This window comes from Diorhabda carinulata, chromosome X, assembly GCF_026250575.1.
Source record: "Diorhabda carinulata isolate Delta chromosome X, icDioCari1.1, whole genome shotgun sequence".
NCBI classification, from domain to species: Eukaryota; Metazoa; Arthropoda; class Insecta; order Coleoptera; family Chrysomelidae; genus Diorhabda; species Diorhabda carinulata.
Window position 1 is genome coordinate 28,924,842 of NC_079472.1, and position 20,451 is coordinate 28,945,292.

Here is a 20,451-nt window from a genome sequence, read left to right on the forward strand (position 1 = left end):
TTCTGAAGCGTTCTTCATAGCATAAATCTCTCAGCGGAGGAGGTATTTTAGTAACCGTTCGCTGAACTCGTTCTAAAAGGCCAATATCCTTCACAAAATATGGATGCCACACGGAATGCGCAAATTCAAGCTTTGAACTTATATACGTTTTGTAAAGAAGTCTTATCATCTTAACTGAGAGATCCTTAAAAGCTTTTTGAACCATATAAGTGAATGAATTGGCTTTCTTGACTATTTGGTTAAATGTATAACCCATTTCAGGTTTTCGGTCACTATAACTCCAAGATCACATTACTGATTAACTGTAATAATTTCCACACCGTTTAGTGTATAAACTATTCTGGGATTGTTTGAACCAATGTGTAGAACACTACATTTTGTTTCATTGAGCTTCATTTTCCAGGTGTTTGTCCATTCCTCTACTGCCTGCAAGCCGTCTTGCAGTAACTGTCACTCCGAAGTAGACTTGGCAAAAATCTTTGTATAATCAACAAAGAGAAGGGGACCAAGAACAGACCCTTGAGGTACACCACTAAGAACCTCGTGCTTAGTTGACAAAGTACCATTCGCTTTCACTTACTGCCTAAGCTGGAGAAAGATCAATATATATAAAACCATCATTAGAATTATAATGATGTACCCAGCTGAAACAATGACACTAACGAGAAATGACTGACGAAATCATCGCCGAAGATGTTGTAAAAAAAAATTGAAGCTTAGAGTTAAGTCGTTTAGGCATTAAATAAGATGCAATGATATCCCGATGGTAGAAAAAGACGCGGCAGGCTTAGGACAAAATGATTAAAAAGGTGGGAGATGACCTAAGCAGATTAGGAGTTATAAACTGATAGGAAAACACAAGAAATAGAAACTTGTGTCTGGAAATAAGCAGTGTAGACACGAACTATGAAGACTGATCCACCACAACAAAAGGATCTTGTTTGCGGTGCAACCCTATTAGTAGTGTTAAGCTATTATTATTATTATAATCACCAAAAAAGAAGGATTAATAATTTTCTCAATTATTTGTTCGTTACAGACTCCCATCATGCACCGTAGCAAATTCTGTGTTTCTTTGAATGTTCTTTTGAATATCGGAGAATTTTTTAGGTACTTACTCAGAGTTGGAGTTAATCAAACTACTTAAAAGACAATATTTAATGCAATTAATAATTTTTGACAATATATACCTATTCTTCGACACATTTCTGTTAAGCCCCTCTATACATTTTACTAATAAGTAGAATCTAATTGTATCATAATATTGGTTGCACCTGATAACGCATTTTGCTTATAATTATAAATATGGCTTTTAAAGTTTTCGTGTCTCTTTATCTTCAAACTTGAGATATTTAAGGCCGATACATAAACTTGAGTTTCCGTTTTCCGTTTGACATCTATTGACCCTATTCATAATCTTTACTTGCTTCTGTTAAATTTTGTTATTTTTTTACGTGTGTACTGATTTTTGTGTTCGTGATATTTTATGTTTATGGACAATACTATGGAAATTAACGAAGAGTTTTTCTTAAGGGAGCATTAGACAAAATCACGTGACTTTTCTATTGCTACGTAAGTTGCTAGGAGCGGCTGACGAGAAAATATAAAATTCGCTGTTGAAAGTCACCAACATCAGACGGTGACGTCAAACACCAACTATGAATGGTCTTATGCATTTCAATGTTTTTGGTTTGGTAACAGCAAATGTAAACGGCAAACGGGAGCTCAATTTTATGAATCGGCCTTTAAGTCGGTAATCTCTATTTCCTATCAAGCTTTGTTGACACCAAAAAGTAAGGATAATATAATGAATTCTCTAGTTTCAATCACAAATTCAATAATTCTTTTCTTAAATATCCTGAGTAGATTTTTTATGTAGCTTTTACTACTAAATACCAGTTTTTACTATACCTAACCTAACCATTTTTTTTCTATGATAATATTTTATAACTTCATGCCTTTCATACTGAAAATACACTGTTTACACCACCACTACAACAACACTCACAATTACACTGACGCGCGTTTCCAACTTAGTCATGCATTTCGTTTTTAATTCTAACTTTTTTTTATGAGTAAAAAAAAGTAGAAAAGACTTCCATATTGCACAAAATCCCACACATTCTATTATCGTATATTATTGAGCTCTAATGACCCTGAAGAGCCAGATAGAAAAAGCTATTTACACGTATCTACCCACCGTATTAAACGTTGCGCTGGATTCAATTCAGCAAACTTCTCCACTTAAACACTCGCCTTTCTACACCGCCAGGACTATAACGTGGGTCATTGTAGGTCATAGAAAGAGAGCGCAGAAAATGTTCGTTTATTCCAATTAAATAATCAGCAACGGCGTGAATAGGACAGTAGGTGTATTAGTCAACTGGCCGACTTTACCTTCTCGTGTAGATACATATTTGTTAAGGTACTACAAGGCGCCTGTTTAGTATTAAAATTATTATTTTTCAAATGATGCCATTACCATTTTTTTTTTAGCTCTCAACTTCTTTGAGAGTTCCGCGGCATTACAGCGCCCCTGACACATTCGTTTACTTTTATTGTGATCAGTTAACAATTTGAAATTTGTGGAAAAATAAACAAAAACTCGGTTAGTACAAAACGAATGTTCATCAACTTTAGCTTATGTAAGGCACAATTCTCGAAAGTCGCAATTCACTTAATCATGAATATGAGTTTGGATATTTTTAAACATCATCAACGTCAACAATGCATGATTTGCAGAGGTTTAGAGTTGTACCAATGAAAACCATATCACATATTACTTCCCAATATTTAAGTATAGATAGAATAAATTCTAAAAGTTATAAAATTATTTTATCAATATTTCTTTTCGACCGAAGGAAATCGTCTATTTAACCATGAGCTATAATGCTAAATATATTAAAAGTGTCATATTTGCAAACAACTCATTCGCATCCAACCAACCCAAAATGTTTACCAATCTTAATTAGAGTGTAAAGGTAATACGAAATGTTGATTTAATTACCTAATTAAATGGAACATTTTTGGGCAAAATCATTCTATGTTGTAATCCTCAAAAATTTGTTTTAAAAATGGAGTGGAATTACAGAATGGAATTTTTTATTAAAAAAATGTACTCTAGATAATCTGATTAAAAAATTCGATGAGAAATATTATAGGATAGTCTTTAAACATTTTCAAACATACTTCCTACTTCAAAATCCATAATTGCTTCATTAAGGTCATGAACCAATTTTTTTCAACATCAGAATACACATTATTTGTATTTGCCGTATTTTTCATATCAATTCGTCTTGATGAGAGTGAAAAATTCATATCTCAGTGAAGAACATTCTTTCCAAATACAAAAAAGACGTGACTGTGTGCGACAGCAATATCGCAACCGCCTTCGACATATCTATCCAGCAGCAACGGCGGACCTCGCGGGTAAGTTGAGAACGCGAATAAATACTAGAGCTGTTTGGCTCCTAAATGAAAAATTCATTTTACCTCAAAAAAAACCTTTTCCTTCTTCAACAGAACCTTTTTAAAAATCTACACACTCAATACAGCGAGTTTCAAATTTTTGATTTCCTACCTAGGCATTATTTAAGTTTAAGAACATCATGTGACTGGACTGGACTGTGACTATGATCTGATTAGCCGAAAAAGACAGTTTTTGCTTCCTTGACAATACGTTCCTCAGATAAAGTCCATTGTTTCGATTGTATTTTTATTTTCATGGTATAATTGTATACCCAATTTAATATCAACTGAAAAATGCTATTGTACTACCTTTGAATGTATACAAATACACTTCCAAATTAAGCCATTAACCCTTCATAGCACCCCACTTGCAGAAAGCTTTTCCATATAGCACAATAAGAACAAAACAGACCTAATCGAAAATTCAAGGAAATCGAGATATTAACATTATGGACCTAAAAATTCATACTACACACCATCTAATTGACCAATTTCCACGCCATCTGCCTTTTCCATTCAATATTTACATTTATTCAGCACTAATGTGACCTATTATTTAATAAAATATAACAGTTTTGCATTAGGTAAATTATTCCATGGAACGGAGCACTTCCGCGATAATATTTGCGCAACTTTTTCTTGATTTCTACGTAACTTCCTGTATGTGCATATCCACGTTTTTCTTCATATTTAGTATCAAACTAGCTCCTTCCAAAAATTGAAAATGTGCCAAAGAAGACACACTCTCTAATACTACGAAGGCTATTACAGAGCAAATAAAAGCCATTTCAAAAGAATCCTTCTAGAAATGGATTCAGCGTTGGGTTAAATGTATTATTAGCCAAGAGCAGTAGCTACTTCTAAGGACATTAATACAAATTTCATCTTTTCTTGTTAGTGCAATTTTGAAGAAGTGTTTTATCATATTTTTCATCACACCTCTTATATTGGTAGGACCAAATTATTCTGTAAATCGTTTTGATTTGTTTGTATTTCCCATACGTTGGTAATACTCTTTTATGGGTCTTATTTCTTTCTAGAAGCTTCTTATACATTTCATTATAAAGTAAAATTGGACAAGCTGTTGAATATATGCTAAAATCTATATCCCAATTGAAATGAGTGATTTTTAAATGTCCAAATTTTTCTTTAAAAATTTTTCAACTACTACATTGAGTCTAGGGCGCTAACTATTCCATTAAATTTAATTTTCTCTTTTAGCTTTACGATGGAATTGGTTGCATACCATGGCATTCATTCCCTACCTCGAGTAGGCTAGTGGGTCGACCTCAATATCATGCCATCGACAGTCTATTAAATGATGAGGAGGGCATTTCCAACATCGTCAAATAGTAGGGGAGCATATATATAATAAATTAATAGAATCAATTTCAACGATGTGCTAAGATATAGACATAAAATCAAATCATTCATTCAAGAAAATATATATAAAAATTTTGAGAATTGAGAAATTACAGCTAAATGATACTATATAAAAACAATGTTATCTAACACAAACCGACGAATAATCAAATTCGGAATAATATTGAGTTTTTTCAAATGGTGGGACCTTTTCCTGTGTATATATCTTAAATATTCAAAATTCTTACATCAATATGTCAACTTTAAAGTTTGAAAAATGTTGATGTTACAGGTTCAAACACTGCAGAAAAAAATAGAGATAAAGTGAAAATAATTCAATGCCGTTAACTAATTTATATCAACGTGTGTAATATTGTTATCAAATCCTGTTCCGCTAGCTCTCATACTATAGCCAAGGCAGAGTTTCCCATCTCACGATTTGAGATGAAAATTATCAGCATGTCGGCCTTTATTCAATTTTCTTTATAATCATCTTCGGATAATTAATAAATAATTTACTGATTTGAGGAAAATTTTATAATCAACTGTCATCCCCATAAACCACATTTATTTCAGAACAATAAAAACGTTTAAAACATTTTCAATAAATTTCGTATTAAACTAAGAAAGTTGCAAAGTTTCAAATGTTTTTTACTTAGTGAAATAGCTTTATAATCAGACAGTTGCATTGTTTAAAATTTGTATTGGCTGGCGAAATAATTACATATATCATCGTTTGGTATACTTGTTTCCATAGATTTTTTCAAACAATGCACTTTTAATATAGGCAATACTATCTACAGCTTTGTAATACTGGTTATCTAATAAGTAAACCAGGGTATTTCTTTGTATTAAGTTGTATAATCTTTGTTAAGTACTTCATATTTGATTTTGACTTTTCAAACAAAGCTGACGTTTCCTTTTTGACATTTGAAAATGGCAGATGCTGAGGTAAAGTTATTTCACGTGTATTTAATATTTTTTTTAATTTTTTTTGAATAAGATATAGTTTAATTGTTTCAGTAATATCCATATTATATTTCAGTTGACAACCGCCTTGAAGGACATTCATATCAAGGTCCAAACCGCTAGTTTAAAAGAAAGAAAAGAAGTTATTGAAAATGTTATCAAAGTTTTGAAAAGACCCGGTGAGTTTCAATTAAAATATTAATGAATTTAAATATATCATCTTCTATTGTTTAAGATGTGAATGAAAATATTATTAAGGGCATTTCAAGAGTTTTACTTTTAACATTACCAAGATACAGGGATAGTTTTTCACAGCAGCTTGTAAAAAGTCTTGTAGCCGCACTCGTCGAAGAATACCCTGAAACAGCTACAAAATGTCTCATAAGTGTTTTAGGAGATGTTGCTACACAACACAAAAATATGGTTATCACGTAAGTAAAGTATTATGATAAAACATGCATTTTCAATAATGTTCAACATTTTTAGAAACAATTCAAGCAAAACAGCTTTATCAGCTTTGGACTGGTCAACAATAGTCTTTTCAAAAGGCTGGAAAAACACATCTGCTACAATAAAAGCACAGTTTGTTCAAATGGTTGAATTACAGTCATATTTGATTACAGCAATTTTGGGAGCTACTAACATGAAAAGAAAGTTAAAAGCTATTATCATGGTAAATAATTTACCTACAAAGAAAATGAAAATTAGATTTAATGTATTCTTTTCTTTTGTAGCTGAATAGATCTTGGTCTGGTATTCCTGACAGTGAAAAAATGTATCTTGATATTATAAAAAGTATTGAACAAAATCAATACATATTAGTATTATCGTCAGTTCTGGTAGAAAGGCTGTCAAAAAATAAAAGTGAATTAATTGTTTCGTATCTGGTAAGCTACTTATATTTGTTATTTTTGTTTTTTGATAATATATATTATTTTAGGACCCATTAATAGAGTCCTTTATCAAAAACTTCATTAGCTGCAAAACTAGGCCATCACCAAATATAATAATAGCATGTTATCCACTATTATCACAAATAAAAGAGGAACACTTTGTAAAATCTATACTTCCAGCTTTACAAAAAGCCATGTTGAGAAATCCTGAAGTGATCTTAGAATGTATTGGATTGGTTATATCTGGAGTCAATTTGGACCTCAGCAAATGTGCTTGTGATATTGGAAATAGTCTAATAGGTAAATGATTGCAATCAGAATGAATTTGTTCCACGTATACAAAATTCATATATAAACTAATAAATTATAGGTCCAAACCTATCAATTAAGTCACTTTATTGGTGAAAACTGTATGAAACTTCATTTGGTAGTTTTGTAGTTGATTGAGAACAGAAAGGGAAAATAACAAAATTTATTTTAAATATATAATAATTTTTGACTTAGCCTAGACAATAAAAACCAATTATCATTTAAATTTCAGCTAATTTACATTCCAAAGATGATAATGCAAGAGTGGAAGCAGTAGATGCTTGCAAACGACTTGCAGAAAAGATCAAAAATCCCAAAGCAATAGAAGATCTGTTGAAAAAAACTTTCTCAGTTTTCCATGGTTCTGATGGAAAGCTCACTGTTGTAGACCACAAAATTAGTGTTTTACAAGGTGCTGGTAATTTTAGTTACAATGATGTAGCTCCAGATCATATGGTAGGATTGATAACAGTTGCTGCTGAGTGCTTTGGAAAAGTTTTGGAAATTGAAGTACATGAGAAAACTTTGAGTCATACTTTAGATATGTTATCTTTATGGACTGTTAGATTAGGACATGAAGTGCCAAAAAAAATTTTAGATATTCTGAAGGTAAATAGTCTGTTACCAAACTAGATAATTTTTAATGTGCTAATTATATCTATTGAAATAAGTTATAGCTTCTAGGTCATATCTATTTTACAAGTAGACATATCTTTTCATAAAAAAGATAATCAAAAATTTAAATAATGAAAATAGCCACATTTGTAGTAATTTACAATATTGATGTGATTTATTGATTGCACAAACAAAAAAAGAGGAAATGTCAGGAGCTTCTCATCATGCATTCTAAATAAAAATAAAATATCTCCTAATAAATAGTTTCTATATTTAATTATTATGTTAAAATACAGTTTCAACTAAATTCAAAAAATTGTTACAGAATGGAATGGGTCTCAAAACATCTACATCCTTGGTGAAAATATCTTATATTCAATGTATGATAGCAACATTTAGTCTCAAAACTATCCACCAAGCTTCTGTTTTCATTCCAATTCTTTCTAAATCTGTTGAAAAGGCAGTTTCCCAAGCCACAGTAGCAGTATCAGTGACGGAAGGATTGTGTGCAGCTTTAATGCTCTTAAAATTTTCCAGTGTTCAAAGAGAAAAAGATAACGATTTCCAAAACGTCTGGAATGCTGTGTTAGATAATGAGAAACTAACTTTTTTTTCTGAAAAATATTTAACAACTACCACAGATGAGAGTGAGTATTGTGATATGCTATAAAAATAAGAAAAAAATGACTTTATCTGGATTTAGGTCTCCCATATGTTATGCAACTCTGTGAAGTCTTACTTGTGCAATACCCGGAGAGATTGAAGAGACCAGAAACAATTTACAGGGCAATTTTATATTGTATAGCCATAACATCTGGAAATACAAGAAGAAAATGTTTAGTTATATTAAAAAGAATTGTTGGCAGTTTGAGTGGAGTTACAATTTCGAGATCACTATTTAGAGAACTGTACAAATTTTTAGATATCAATAAAGTAGTGATTAGAAAGGAATCAGATAATAACAAGGAAAATGAAAACCATCATTGTATAACTTCACATTCTGTTATAGAATGTATAACAACTTTATGTTCACTTTCTGGTCTTACCGATGACGAGGTTCAATTACTAGCAGTAGATTCTTTACTTGCAACTCATCATCCTTCAGTATATAATGTTATACCTAACTTATGGATTAAAATAATCAAACATTTTAAAGGTAAACCAAAAGATTTGATCACTCAAAAAGCTTCTGAATTTACAAAAAACTTGATAAAAGAATACATAAATACGGCAACCAACGAAAATGCTCTAGCCACTCTAGTGTCAGTTAATGCGGAAGTATTAGCTCCAGAAATCATCAGAAAAGTAATATCTTGCTTGGAAGATCCTAGAATATGTCAAATATCCAAAGACGATTATTTTACTTTCCTAACTCCAGAGGGCGAACTATATGATAAGAGTGTCATCCCCGGTAACGATAGTAATACAGAAATAAATTTAAAAAGGGAAAGTAAAGTTTATAGCTATAAAGAGCAATTAGAAGAACTTCAACTCAGAAGAGAACTGGAAGAAAAGAAGAAGAAAGAAGGTAAAATAAAACCTCCACAGTACACTCCCAAGCAACTTGAAGCTATAAAGAACCAAAAGCTAAAAGAACAAGCCATCAGAAATAGATTAACAGAGTTAAACACAGAAATTTTGGAATCTGTTTCCATGATACAAGCAGCGGCTAGGGGTAATCCTTTACATTTATCACTTCATTTTAAAGATCTTCTTCCCTCTTTATTTCAAGTCTTGCAGTCACCCCTAGCCGCACCATATATCTGCAAGCTGTTCACAAATCTGAGAAAAACGGTGTTTTCTCAAGATTTGGATAATTTGGGGGAACTTGTGGCTAATTTAACTCTGAGATTAGCCAAACCGCAATGTGATTTGGATGCCAATTGGGAATCTGAAAATATTCACAAAGCAATGGTTAGGGCTGTAGCACTTATACATGATAAAACTGTTTCTAAAAAAATGTGTTTCACAGTTCCAGCTTTTTGTTACATTTTCCCCTTTCTTAAGTACAGTTTAACATCAAATTATGCCAAAAATCATGATGAATTAATTCATGATGGTCTTCAAATTATAGCAGAACATGCTAAATTGCGTGGTTCTGAAAACAATGGTACTAAAGATGCATACCATCCACAGTACTTGCCAACAAAACAAATATTAGGGCTTCTTGTAGAGATTTTAAACTCTACTCAAGGCAGAGTTCAGTCTCAATGTGAAGCTTGCCTTCTAGAAGTCGCAGCTTGTATTAGTGGAAAAGAAGGTTGTGCCAAAGCTACAAATGATGAAATTGATGTTTTTCTCAGTGCCTTACAAAGCCCAGCTTCTGTGGTAAGAGATGCTGCTCTGAGAGGTCTTACAATAGATATTTTGTCTCTTCCTACATTTGAAAGTGACTACAATTATGCCTTAAAAGTGTTTAAAAGAATTTGGATAGCAAGATTTGATGAAAATGATGAAAACAGAGTGTTGGCTGATCAATTGTGGAAACAAGGAAACATGGATTTCCCTGTAGTATTAAGTGAAGAATTATTGAGTGATATAGAACATCCAGTTGAATGTATGCAATCTGCTGCTGCTAAATCTCTTGCGGCGCTTTTGGAGACAGACCAAACACAAGTTGAAGAAACATTGAAGCATCTGATTCAACTATATGAGGATAGATTAAAGATGATACCGGCTAAGGTAGATGAGTTTGGCAGGGAAATTGAAAAAGCTGTTGATACTTGGTTCCCTCGAAGAGGAGTTGCACTTGCCCTGGCAGAACTATCTCATTTATTTACAGATGAACTGATAGCTGATTTAATACAATTTTTCGTATTTAAATCTTTAGGAGACAGAAATGAATTTGTTAGAAAAGAAATGCTAAATGCTGCCTTAAGGGTTGTAGATCTTCACGGTAAAGAAACAGTAGGTACACTTTGGCCAGTATTTGATAATTTTATGGGAAAATCTTCCAAATCTGCAACATATGATTCCGTAAAACAAGCTGTTGTCATTTTAATGGGTTCATTAGCTAGGCATTTAGACAAAGATGACCCAAGAATCAAACCAATTGTTTTGCGTTTGATACAAGCTTTATCTACACCATCTCAAACTGTACAAGAAGCTGTTTCAAATTGCCTACCACCTTTAATACCATCTGTTAAAGACGATGCTCCGGGATATGTTAATAAACTTCTTCACCAACTACTTAAAGGTGATAAATATGGAGAAAGGAAAGGTGCTGCATATGGATTGGCAGGGCTTGTCAAAGGAATGGGAATATTGGCATTGAAACAACATGATATTATGACTAAATTGACTGATGCTATTCAAGATAAGAAAAATTACAAACACAGAGAAGGTGCCCTATTCGCTTTTGAGATGTTGTTCCAGATGTTGGGAAAGTTATTTGAACCATACATTGTTCATGTATTGCCGCATTTGCTACAGTGCTTTGGAGATACAAGTCAATATGTCCGTACAGGTAGGAATACATTATATTTTTGTTCTCATTAACTATTAAATTTTATCAATATAATTTGATATATACCATGTTAATAATTTTAATTTGGAACAATTCAATTCACAACTGCTTTGAATCATTTTTCTAAAACTATCTGCGATAGTAGATGGATACTAGATACTTCCATCCTAATAATTGGGAGTGCTAGATAGTAGTAAAATACAGAGAAGTCGCCAGAAAGTCCATCCCGTAGTAAATCCTTGGCCTGTAGCCTCCATTATTCTCATCACTATTAACTATTGAGGCCTCCAATTTCCAACATGGGAGGTACAAACGTACTACATTATTATTTTATTCATCATCTATTAGAATATCATTTTATTAGTTCTAGCCATATCATGCGACTCCTCCAGTGATAAATACTTATTTACTTTAGTTTGTCTATTCGGGTAGCAGGAGTAATAAGTAATTGGAATGTTGAGATAATAGTTTAGTACCTCGGTTTTTTTTCAAATACCATGGAGCACCAGCAATTGAATACAATTTTGTCATTGTGATCTTTAAATTAGTTTAATAATGGATTGCGCAAACCCACATTTCTTTATATTATGACTTATAGGGATAGTTACAGTCTCAAATATTATTATCTTGTGGTTTGTCACTTCCAACGAAGTTCATCTAGTCAAAATATATGTCTAGGTAGTTTACTTACCTGGACAGAGGCTCTGTATTTTTTTCCAAAAATGGTTCTCTGTTATTTAATGTGAAATCCTGCAATTTTGTTTCATTCATTTTTGAAAAATTCTTCAAAATAAATTGAATTGTAAATATGTCTTTTTACAATAATTGTAACATATTTATGTAGAAGAAGGGGATAGGAAGATTGAAAATCTTCTGGTACATTATTGTAATCACTTTTAATAATCTTATGTATAAAATTTTTTTATTGTAAATAAGTCGCAGTGGAAAACAATTTGGGACAAACTTCAACCTTAAATGGTTACAGAAAAGAATGACTATCTTTTACATTTCACTCTAATAATTATTTTCTTTATAGCTGCCGACGACACTGCTAAAGTAGTAATGAGTAAGCTATCAGGACACGGTGTAAAACTTGTACTACCTTCCTTATTGGCAGCATTAGAAGAAGATTCGTGGAGAACAAAAACAGGTTCTGTAGAACTACTAGGTGCCATGGCATATTGCGCACCGAAACAGCTTTCATCATGTTTACCTAGTATTGTACCTAAATTAATAGAAGTTCTTAGTGATTCTCATATGAAAGTACAAGAAGCTGGCGCAGCGGCTCTAAAAGTAATTGGATCGGTAATCAGAAATCCAGAAATTCAAGCCATAGTTCCTGTTCTTCTAAAAGCTTTACAGGATCCTTCTAATAAAACTTCTGTTTGTTTGCAAACTCTTTTAGATACGCAATTTGTTCACTTTATAGACGCTCCGTCATTAGCTCTAATAATGCCAGTTGTTCAAAGGGCTTTTATAGACAGATCTACAGAAACTCGTAAAATGGCCGCTCAAATAATAGGAAACATGTACTCGTTAACTGATCAGAAGGACCTTATGCCATATTTACCTACTATTATACCAGGTCTAAAGACATCATTATTAGATCCCGTACCAGAAGTACGTTCAGTGAGTGCAAGAGCTTTAGGTGCCATGGTTAGAGGAATGGGAGAGTCGAGCTTCGAAGATCTATTACCATGGTTGATGACAACATTGACCTCAGAAACTAGTTCGGTAGACCGATCTGGAGCTGCGCAAGGTCTTTCTGAAGTCGTTGGAGGTTTGGGTGTAGAAAAACTTCACAAACTAATGCCAGAAATTATTAGTACTGCTGAGCGTACTGATATAGCTCCCCATGTCAAAGATGGTTACATTATGATGTTCATCTATATGCCTGTAGTGTTCACATCTGAATTTACACCCTACATTGGACAAATTATCAATCCCATATTAAAGGCTCTAGCAGATGAAAATGAGTATGTTAGAGATACAGCACTTAAAGCGGGTCAAAGGATTGTTACTCTTTATGCTGATTCGGCAATTTTGTTATTATTACCAGAGTTGGAGAGAGGATTGTTCGATGAAAATTGGAGGATTAGATACAGGTAAATCAAGTTTTATGAAAATCACACTGAATCAGTTCATAAATGACTTTAAAACAGAATTCATTAGCTTATTTACAATTATATAAATCAAATGCTACTATTAGGTGAATTCTGTCGTATTTTTGAACATTTTTGTTTATATTGACTAATCACTATAGAATATTTTTATTTCTAGCTCTGTACAACTTTTGGGAGATTTGTTGTATAGAATATCAGGTGTGACCGGTAAAATGAGTACCGAAACTGCAAGTGAAGACGACAACTTCGGTACTGAGCAGTCTCATATGGCTATCATTAAATCACTTGGAGCTGAAAGACGAAATAGAGTACTTGCTGGATTATATATGGGTCGTTCTGACGTGGCACTCATGGTAAGACAAGCTGCTCTACATGTATGGAAGGTTGTTGTTACAAATACTCCAAGAACCTTAAGAGAAATTCTACCCACCTTATTCGGACTTCTACTTGGGTAATTATTTGAATGGTATAATTGAAACTACTTCTGAAATATTTTCTTCTTTTACAGTTGTTTAGCAAGTGACAGTTATGATAAACGTCAAGTAGCTGCAAGAACTCTCGGTGATTTAGTGCGTAAATTAGGAGAAAGGGTTCTTCCTGAAATTATTCCAATTTTAGAGCGAGGTTTGCAGTCGCCCCAAGCAGACCAAAGACAAGGTGTTTGCATCGGTTTATCTGAAATAATGGCATCAACTTCCAAAGAAATGGTGCTTACATTTGTCAATTCTTTAGTACCAACTGTTCGAAAAGCATTATGTGATCCATTGCCCGAAGTTAGACAAGCAGCTGCTAAGACATTTGATAGTTTACATTTTACAGTAGGCTCCAGGGCATTAGATGACATTCTACCTACTTTGCTTAATCAGCTGGTAAGTATTGTTTGAAATGATGAGTACTGCTTCTAATTATTCCTAGATTTATTAGTGAAATCATCGGGAATTGGCAAATATTTTGTAAAACATAGGAATACCCACGTAAAAAAAGGAAAATTTCAATAGATAAATTATAATAAACTCACTGGATTCCTACTCCTCTCTGAGTACTCAACTTCTCTGAATTTTAGCCACATTGAAATTAATTAGTACCAAAACAAAAATGGGGTGGTGGGGAGGTGTATGTCAAAATTTGATCATTTTTAAATGATAATTTATTTATTTGTAATGAAATTCCAAAAATAAACTTAACAGTAATTTAAAAATGAAAATAATGAAAATAAAAATGGAGAAGAGTGTTAGATAAAATCTTTAATTGGAAGTTCATTGAAAAGAGATTTCTATGTTCCATAATTTTTTCCCAATATTGTATATATCCTTTTATTTATAGAATCATGAAGACCCCGAAGTTGTTGAATGGACTTTGGATGGTTTAAGACAAGTTATGGCTATCAAATCTCGTGTGGTATTACCTTACCTAGTACCTCAATTGACTGCACCACCAGCTAACACCAAAGCACTGTCAATTCTTGCTTCCGTAGCTGGTGAAGCTTTGAACAAATATCTTCCAAAAATACTTCCAGCCCTTCAAATTACGCTTGCAGCATCTCGAGGCACTCCAGAAGAAGCACAGGTAAATATATATACATATATAAATCTAGAACAAATGTGAATGTATGTAATATTTTTCAGCAACTGGAATATTGCCAAGCAGTTGTTCTTTCTGTTGTTGATGAAGTTGGAATTCGAACTGTAATTGATACTCTATTAGAAAATACAAGAAACGAAAACGCCGATCAAAGAAGAGCAGCGGCAACTTTACTCTGCGGTTTTTGTGCAAACTCTAAAGCACAATATATTTCATATGTACCACAATTACTTAGAGGACTAATTCATCTGGGTATTGATTCTGATAAAGAAGTTTTACAGATGTCTTGGGAAGCTCTAAATGCCGTGACTAAGGTACATTTCGGCGATAACTTCTATATTTAAAAACATATTAAGATATAATCATTATCTATTCCAGACTCTAGAACCCAAACAACAAGCTACCTATGTTTCTGACGTACGCCAAGCCGTTCGTTATGCTATGTCCGACTTAAAAGGCACGTCTGATTTACTACCAGGTTTCTGTATAACAAAAGGTATTGCTCCTATACTGCCAATCTTCCGAGAAGCTATTCTTAATGGAGACGGCGACGAAAAAGAGGCAGCTGCACACGGTTTGGATGAAGTTATTAAAGTTACTAGTGCCCAAGCACTACAACCTAGTGTAGTGGCTATTACAGGACCTCTTATAAGGATTTTGGGTGATAGATTCAGTGCTAATGTTAAGACCGCTGTTTTAGAAGCATTAGCGACATTGTTGGCAAAGGTAAACATAATATTTCATTGTTTTATTAAAGAATAAGTAAATAAACATTTATACTTCAAGTAAAAATCGAATTTTTCAGTAATTTTCCACCTGTGCTTAGAGTTAATTTGGATCTGATAGTAATTACCTTTATCTGAGTTTTTTCTCTCTATCAAAACGTTTTTTGTCTATTTTCCTCAATAATTTATATAATTCTGGCTACTTTCCTCATTGTACCCTTTATGTTTTTTTTCATCTTTTGAATTCCAAGATTGTTCTCATCTGTTCCAGTTTTTCAGAATTTCCTCTGATATCATGTAGTCTTAAAACATCACAACTCTGCAATTTTTCTATTGTATTCACTAAATGATTAAAAAATAATCGGTAACTGTTGTGCATTTTTATTGTTAATATTCTATCTAAACAGTATCTATATCTATTTATTTCTGAATGGTTCCGATAATTTTGTGACAGAATACTATACTATCGACATATTCTGTTCCCTTGCCAATTCAATTAGCAGATTTCTTTTTTCATGCATATTTTGAACTCATTTCAAGATTTTCCTAATATCATACTTTAGATTATAATCCTCTATTGAAATTTTATATCATTTTTTAATAATAAATTGTTCTATTCTGTTCTGTATGAAATATTTCAGTTTCTTCCATATTTGATCTTCTGTTGTGCCAGATATATTTATTATTACGAGTTTCCTAAAATTCCCACCTAGTTATATATCTATTTCTGAGAAGTTGGAAATTGACCTTTCCACCATAAGCAGGAATATTATATTGGTTTTGTTGTAGGTTGGCATCATGTTGAAACAGTTTTTACCACAATTGCAAACTACATTTGTAAAAGCACTAAACGATCCAAATAGAGCTGTGAGGCTCAAATCGGCGGCTGCTTTAAGTCAATTGATAATCATACATCAAAGAGCTGATCCTCTATTTACTGAGTTGCATAATACTATCAAAAATACAGAAGACCTTTCTATCAGGTAAGTGTAAAGAATTATTTATGAGACATTATAAAATAAGAAGCTAATTTATTCACATTTTTATGTGGCAAAACGTTACTGCCACTAAAGATTCTTGCTTAATTTAGATTATTGTGATTTTGTGGTGTGTATTATTTTATCATAACTAACCATAAAGAAAATGAAACAATTTTATATTTGTGCCAATGTTTCAAAACTCTATAAACCACTTCAGTAAAGTACCTTCCTAAACAATATTTTACCTTAACTTGAAGAATATTCTTAAAAATATAAAATTATTTTTACATTGACAATACATGCAACTACTAAACTCTACACCTTTATTGAGTATATTTACACTCTACGGCATTATCAGTTGTTCCAAAAATATTTGTTTATTTCACAATCACTAACAAATAAAATAATACCAGAACACAATTATATGGGATGTATGAGTGAAACAGTTTATCTCTGTTTTTGTAATTGTTGTAAAAATTTTAATGTTTTCAATAAACTTCACTTCCTTCAATGAGAGTTGATAACTGCTCAATTATAATTATTCATTTTAGGGAAACTACATTACACGCTTTGAGAGGTATAATAACACCAGCAGGAGACAAAATGTCTGAACCAGTTAAAAAACAAGTACGCGGAACTCTGGTTTCTTTCTTAGGAGTTCCAGATGATTCAGTAAGAAAATGTGCTGCAGGATGCTTAGGCGCTATTTGCAAATATTTATCACCTGATCAATTGGACACTACACTTTCAGAACATATTTTATGTAAGTAAAAAACTCTTAGATAAAACAAATATATTATTTCAATAATCTTGTTTTCAGGTGACGACAGTAGTGCTAGTAATACCTTAAAAGAAGGTAGAGGATCGGCACTTTCCGTGGCTCTCAAAGAAACACCACAGAGTCTTTGGGATGAACAATATAGAGTGAAATTAATTCAAACCCTATTAAGTCAATTATCTTCCCAATCAGTAGTAATCACTCAAATTGCAATTAGATCTTGTGGGTATCTTCTCCAATATCTCTTGATAAATGAACAACCCATACCCACTAATTTGATTGTGCCATTTGTTAGAACTATGAATAATAATAGTAATGAAGTAAAACAGTTGTTAGCGAGAGTGTCGTTCCACTTTGCCAAAACTATTCCACAAGATAAAATGTCTCCTGACTTATTAAAGTTGTTATTACCGACATTGGTCAATGGTACTAAAGAAAAAAACATCTACGTCAAAGCTAATTCTGAGATTGCTTTGATAGCTTTATTGAGGTTGAGAGAAGGAGACGTCATGTTTCAGGTAAGCAATATTAAATGTTTTTTTTTATTTAGTACAATAAGCAATTAGAATTACAATATTCTCTGAGGTAATCTGATGGCTTGAGAACTACTGCCCTACATTGTCGTGGTAAAATTACATCCCTAACTTCCTCCTGTTTTGAGTTGGTTATTTTCAATTATAATTATCTACTCTTCCATTAAATCAGCTAGCTACTTCTTCTGTAGTCTTCTAGTCTTGGTTTCAAGTAATGGTTGTAATAGGACATTTGGATGATACAAATGGTGTCCCAAGATCTTTATACAGTATTTGGTTTGATACATACCAAGATGTGTTGTTAAGAATATGTTTTATTGGCTTCTTTGTATTATAGCTATACTGTTTTCAAGGATAAGTTTAGCTTTTATCTTATTTCTCCATTTTTCGAGCTATTGCTGGATTTGGTCTAGTTGGTTTTGCAGGATGTATGAAACCGTTTCTGAATTTACTTGCGTCTGTAATGTAACAGTTTCATCAGAGAAGGTTCCAATAGATGTCTCTTTAGACACTATTAGGTCAACTATATAAAAGAATAATTTAATAGGGAAATTTATCTGAGGCTTAATTGATGCTTTAGTTTTGAACCGTCTTTCAGAAAAGTACTGAAATACTTTAACTTTGTGATAGTATAGGACGCCGAACCTTATCAAATGCCTGACTCACGTCCAATAATACTGGGGTGCAACACAGTTTTTGTTAAATTGCATGATTAATGACTTGATTGACATATATAGACAAGTTTCTGTGAATAAGTGATCATATGTCTCTAACTGACGCCAATTGTCCAAAACGATTATTTTGGCATAGTTTGAGAACATTTTTCAGGTTTCATAAAATTTACAAAGTATATCATAGAAATGCATGCACATGTATCATTAATTATATACAGTTTACCTTCAGTCTCTAAAGACGATAACTTTGATCAAAACGCTCGTCAGACAGTGTAATTGTGAGTGTTGGTGTAGTGGTAGTGTAAACAGTGGGTTCAGTATAAATATCATCAACGGTTTCAAAAATTCCAACTTAGTACTTTCTGTAGTCCAAACTAAAGTTTTAATTTTCATGTCTTGCATCTAATTTTGTACTAATGTAGTCACGTGCTATATCATGCATTAATGAAAATACTTTTTCTAAAAAGGATGCATATCATACCATATGCGGTTATACAACATCAGTTATGCATCAAGATAATATAAACAAACTCCCTGATTCACAACCAATTTCTTGTTCCAATGACGTTTTTTTAGTTTCATTTTTTTAGGATAAAGAGAAACTTTGGGGTTAGAAGGGAATCGTTTGTAGCAGGATAGGGTGTAAATTCGCGTTCTACCAATCTTTACTCCAATGTAGTAATTATACCTATGTGAAATCGATTATTACGTTTTTTTTGAAATCATGTTAATGTTTGGATTCGGAGTGTCTCTCTAAGTTGAAGTATTATTGTAACTTGTAGCAATCCTTACTCCAGTCGCAGTCAATCAACTCAGGAATAAGAATATGTTACAGTTTTTCCATTTAAATTTTTTATTTTTAGAAATGTTTGGGAATCCTGGATGCTGGAGCTAGGGAATCGTTATCCGACGTCGTAAGTAAGGTATTGAAGAAAATTTTATCACAACCAGAAAGTAAAGAAGAAGAATTAGATGATACTCTATTAACCTGATCAATAGAATGTATAAGTATTAGTCGGACTAACTTTCTTTTTTGTAATCATATAGCAACATTTATTTTTAAGACTTACACTGTAATATGTTTTGTTTGGTTAATATTTGTTAACAGTGGTGTAAGAATAAATAAAAAGTGTACATCAAAACGCATATTTGTAAATTATTTCCACGAATTTATTTTAGTAATTTTACTGGCATTCAATATCTAAAATCCAAAAGATGAATCTCTTCAAACATGTGACTTAGTTGACAATATTATCCCACACATGCTGTGTTGGTACTAATAACAGAAAAATAACGAAACTCAAAACAACCATTTGTCACTCCCACCAGAGCAATTGCCAGACATATGTAATAATTTCTATACGTTTTACAATTCCAATACAACTAGGAAGAAGCGGCCCCAGGGCGAAGAGCATTCGTGACGTTATAATTGACAAGCAGACACTTTTGATTCACTGTTAGGAAATTTTGTGAATTATTTGGATAAAAGGCGTATTTATCGGTTTTTAAAAGCTGTAAAGTTTTTAATTTTAGTGATTATTAATAAGATATAATAATAAATAAATTTAAGTGAACTTAAACAAAAAAAATTGGTGACGGTTTTATTATAAAAAAAATTTGATTCAGATTAATCAAGGATATATGGAGAAACTAAGTTTAGTTCCCTCTTCGTCTGCAAATAATATTGTCATCATAGGTTAAAGTCCTACAAAGAAGAGACTAAATAAGCTCCTAATAAAGCATTCATTTGAAAGAAACCAGAACCAGGAATAAGAAAAATGAGGAGATACGAAGTAACCTTCCAGTCCAGGATTTCAAAACTTAGACCAAACTAATCTTTTAAAAAATCCATTTCCAAGAAACCATTCCCTGAAACACTATTGTTGGTGATTAAAGAATGTCCAATCATGACTGATGGTGACGATTATCTAAATGATGAAAGTCCTACTGATAATGCTATGGAGTGTAATTGAAG

At 32.5% G+C, this 20,451-nt stretch overlaps 1 protein-coding gene across 1 annotated transcript; it reads left to right on the forward strand.

The window, feature by feature from the left end:
* Positions 1–5,731: 5,731 nt before the first annotated feature.
* Positions 5,732–19,618, forward strand: LOC130902191 (eIF-2-alpha kinase activator GCN1). The gene is made up of 19 exons (XM_057814092.1): positions 5,732–5,781; positions 5,876–5,978; positions 6,035–6,230; positions 6,286–6,472; positions 6,534–6,686; positions 6,740–6,992; positions 7,234–7,610; positions 7,942–8,263; positions 8,320–11,082; positions 12,119–13,187; positions 13,363–13,656; positions 13,714–14,074; positions 14,529–14,771; positions 14,831–15,100; positions 15,165–15,512; positions 16,301–16,494; positions 17,043–17,254; positions 17,312–17,787; positions 19,340–19,618. The coding sequence occupies exons 1-19, from the start codon at positions 5,767–5,769 to the stop codon at positions 19,466–19,468; spliced, it is 7,965 nt and encodes a 2,654-aa protein (XP_057670075.1). The 5' UTR covers positions 5,732–5,766; the 3' UTR covers positions 19,469–19,618.
* The last annotated feature ends 833 nt before the right edge of the window (positions 19,619–20,451 follow it).

Excerpts from the sequence above, each read along its gene's own strand:
- LOC130902191 (XM_057814092.1), top strand. Across the intron at positions 6,993-7,233 it reads TATTGGAAATAGTCTAATAG|CTAATTTACATTCCAAAGAT; the intron begins GTAAATGATTGC and ends TTTAAATTTCAG. Across the intron at positions 16,495-17,042 it reads ACAGAAGACCTTTCTATCAG|GGAAACTACATTACACGCTT; the intron begins GTAAGTGTAAAG and ends TATTCATTTTAG.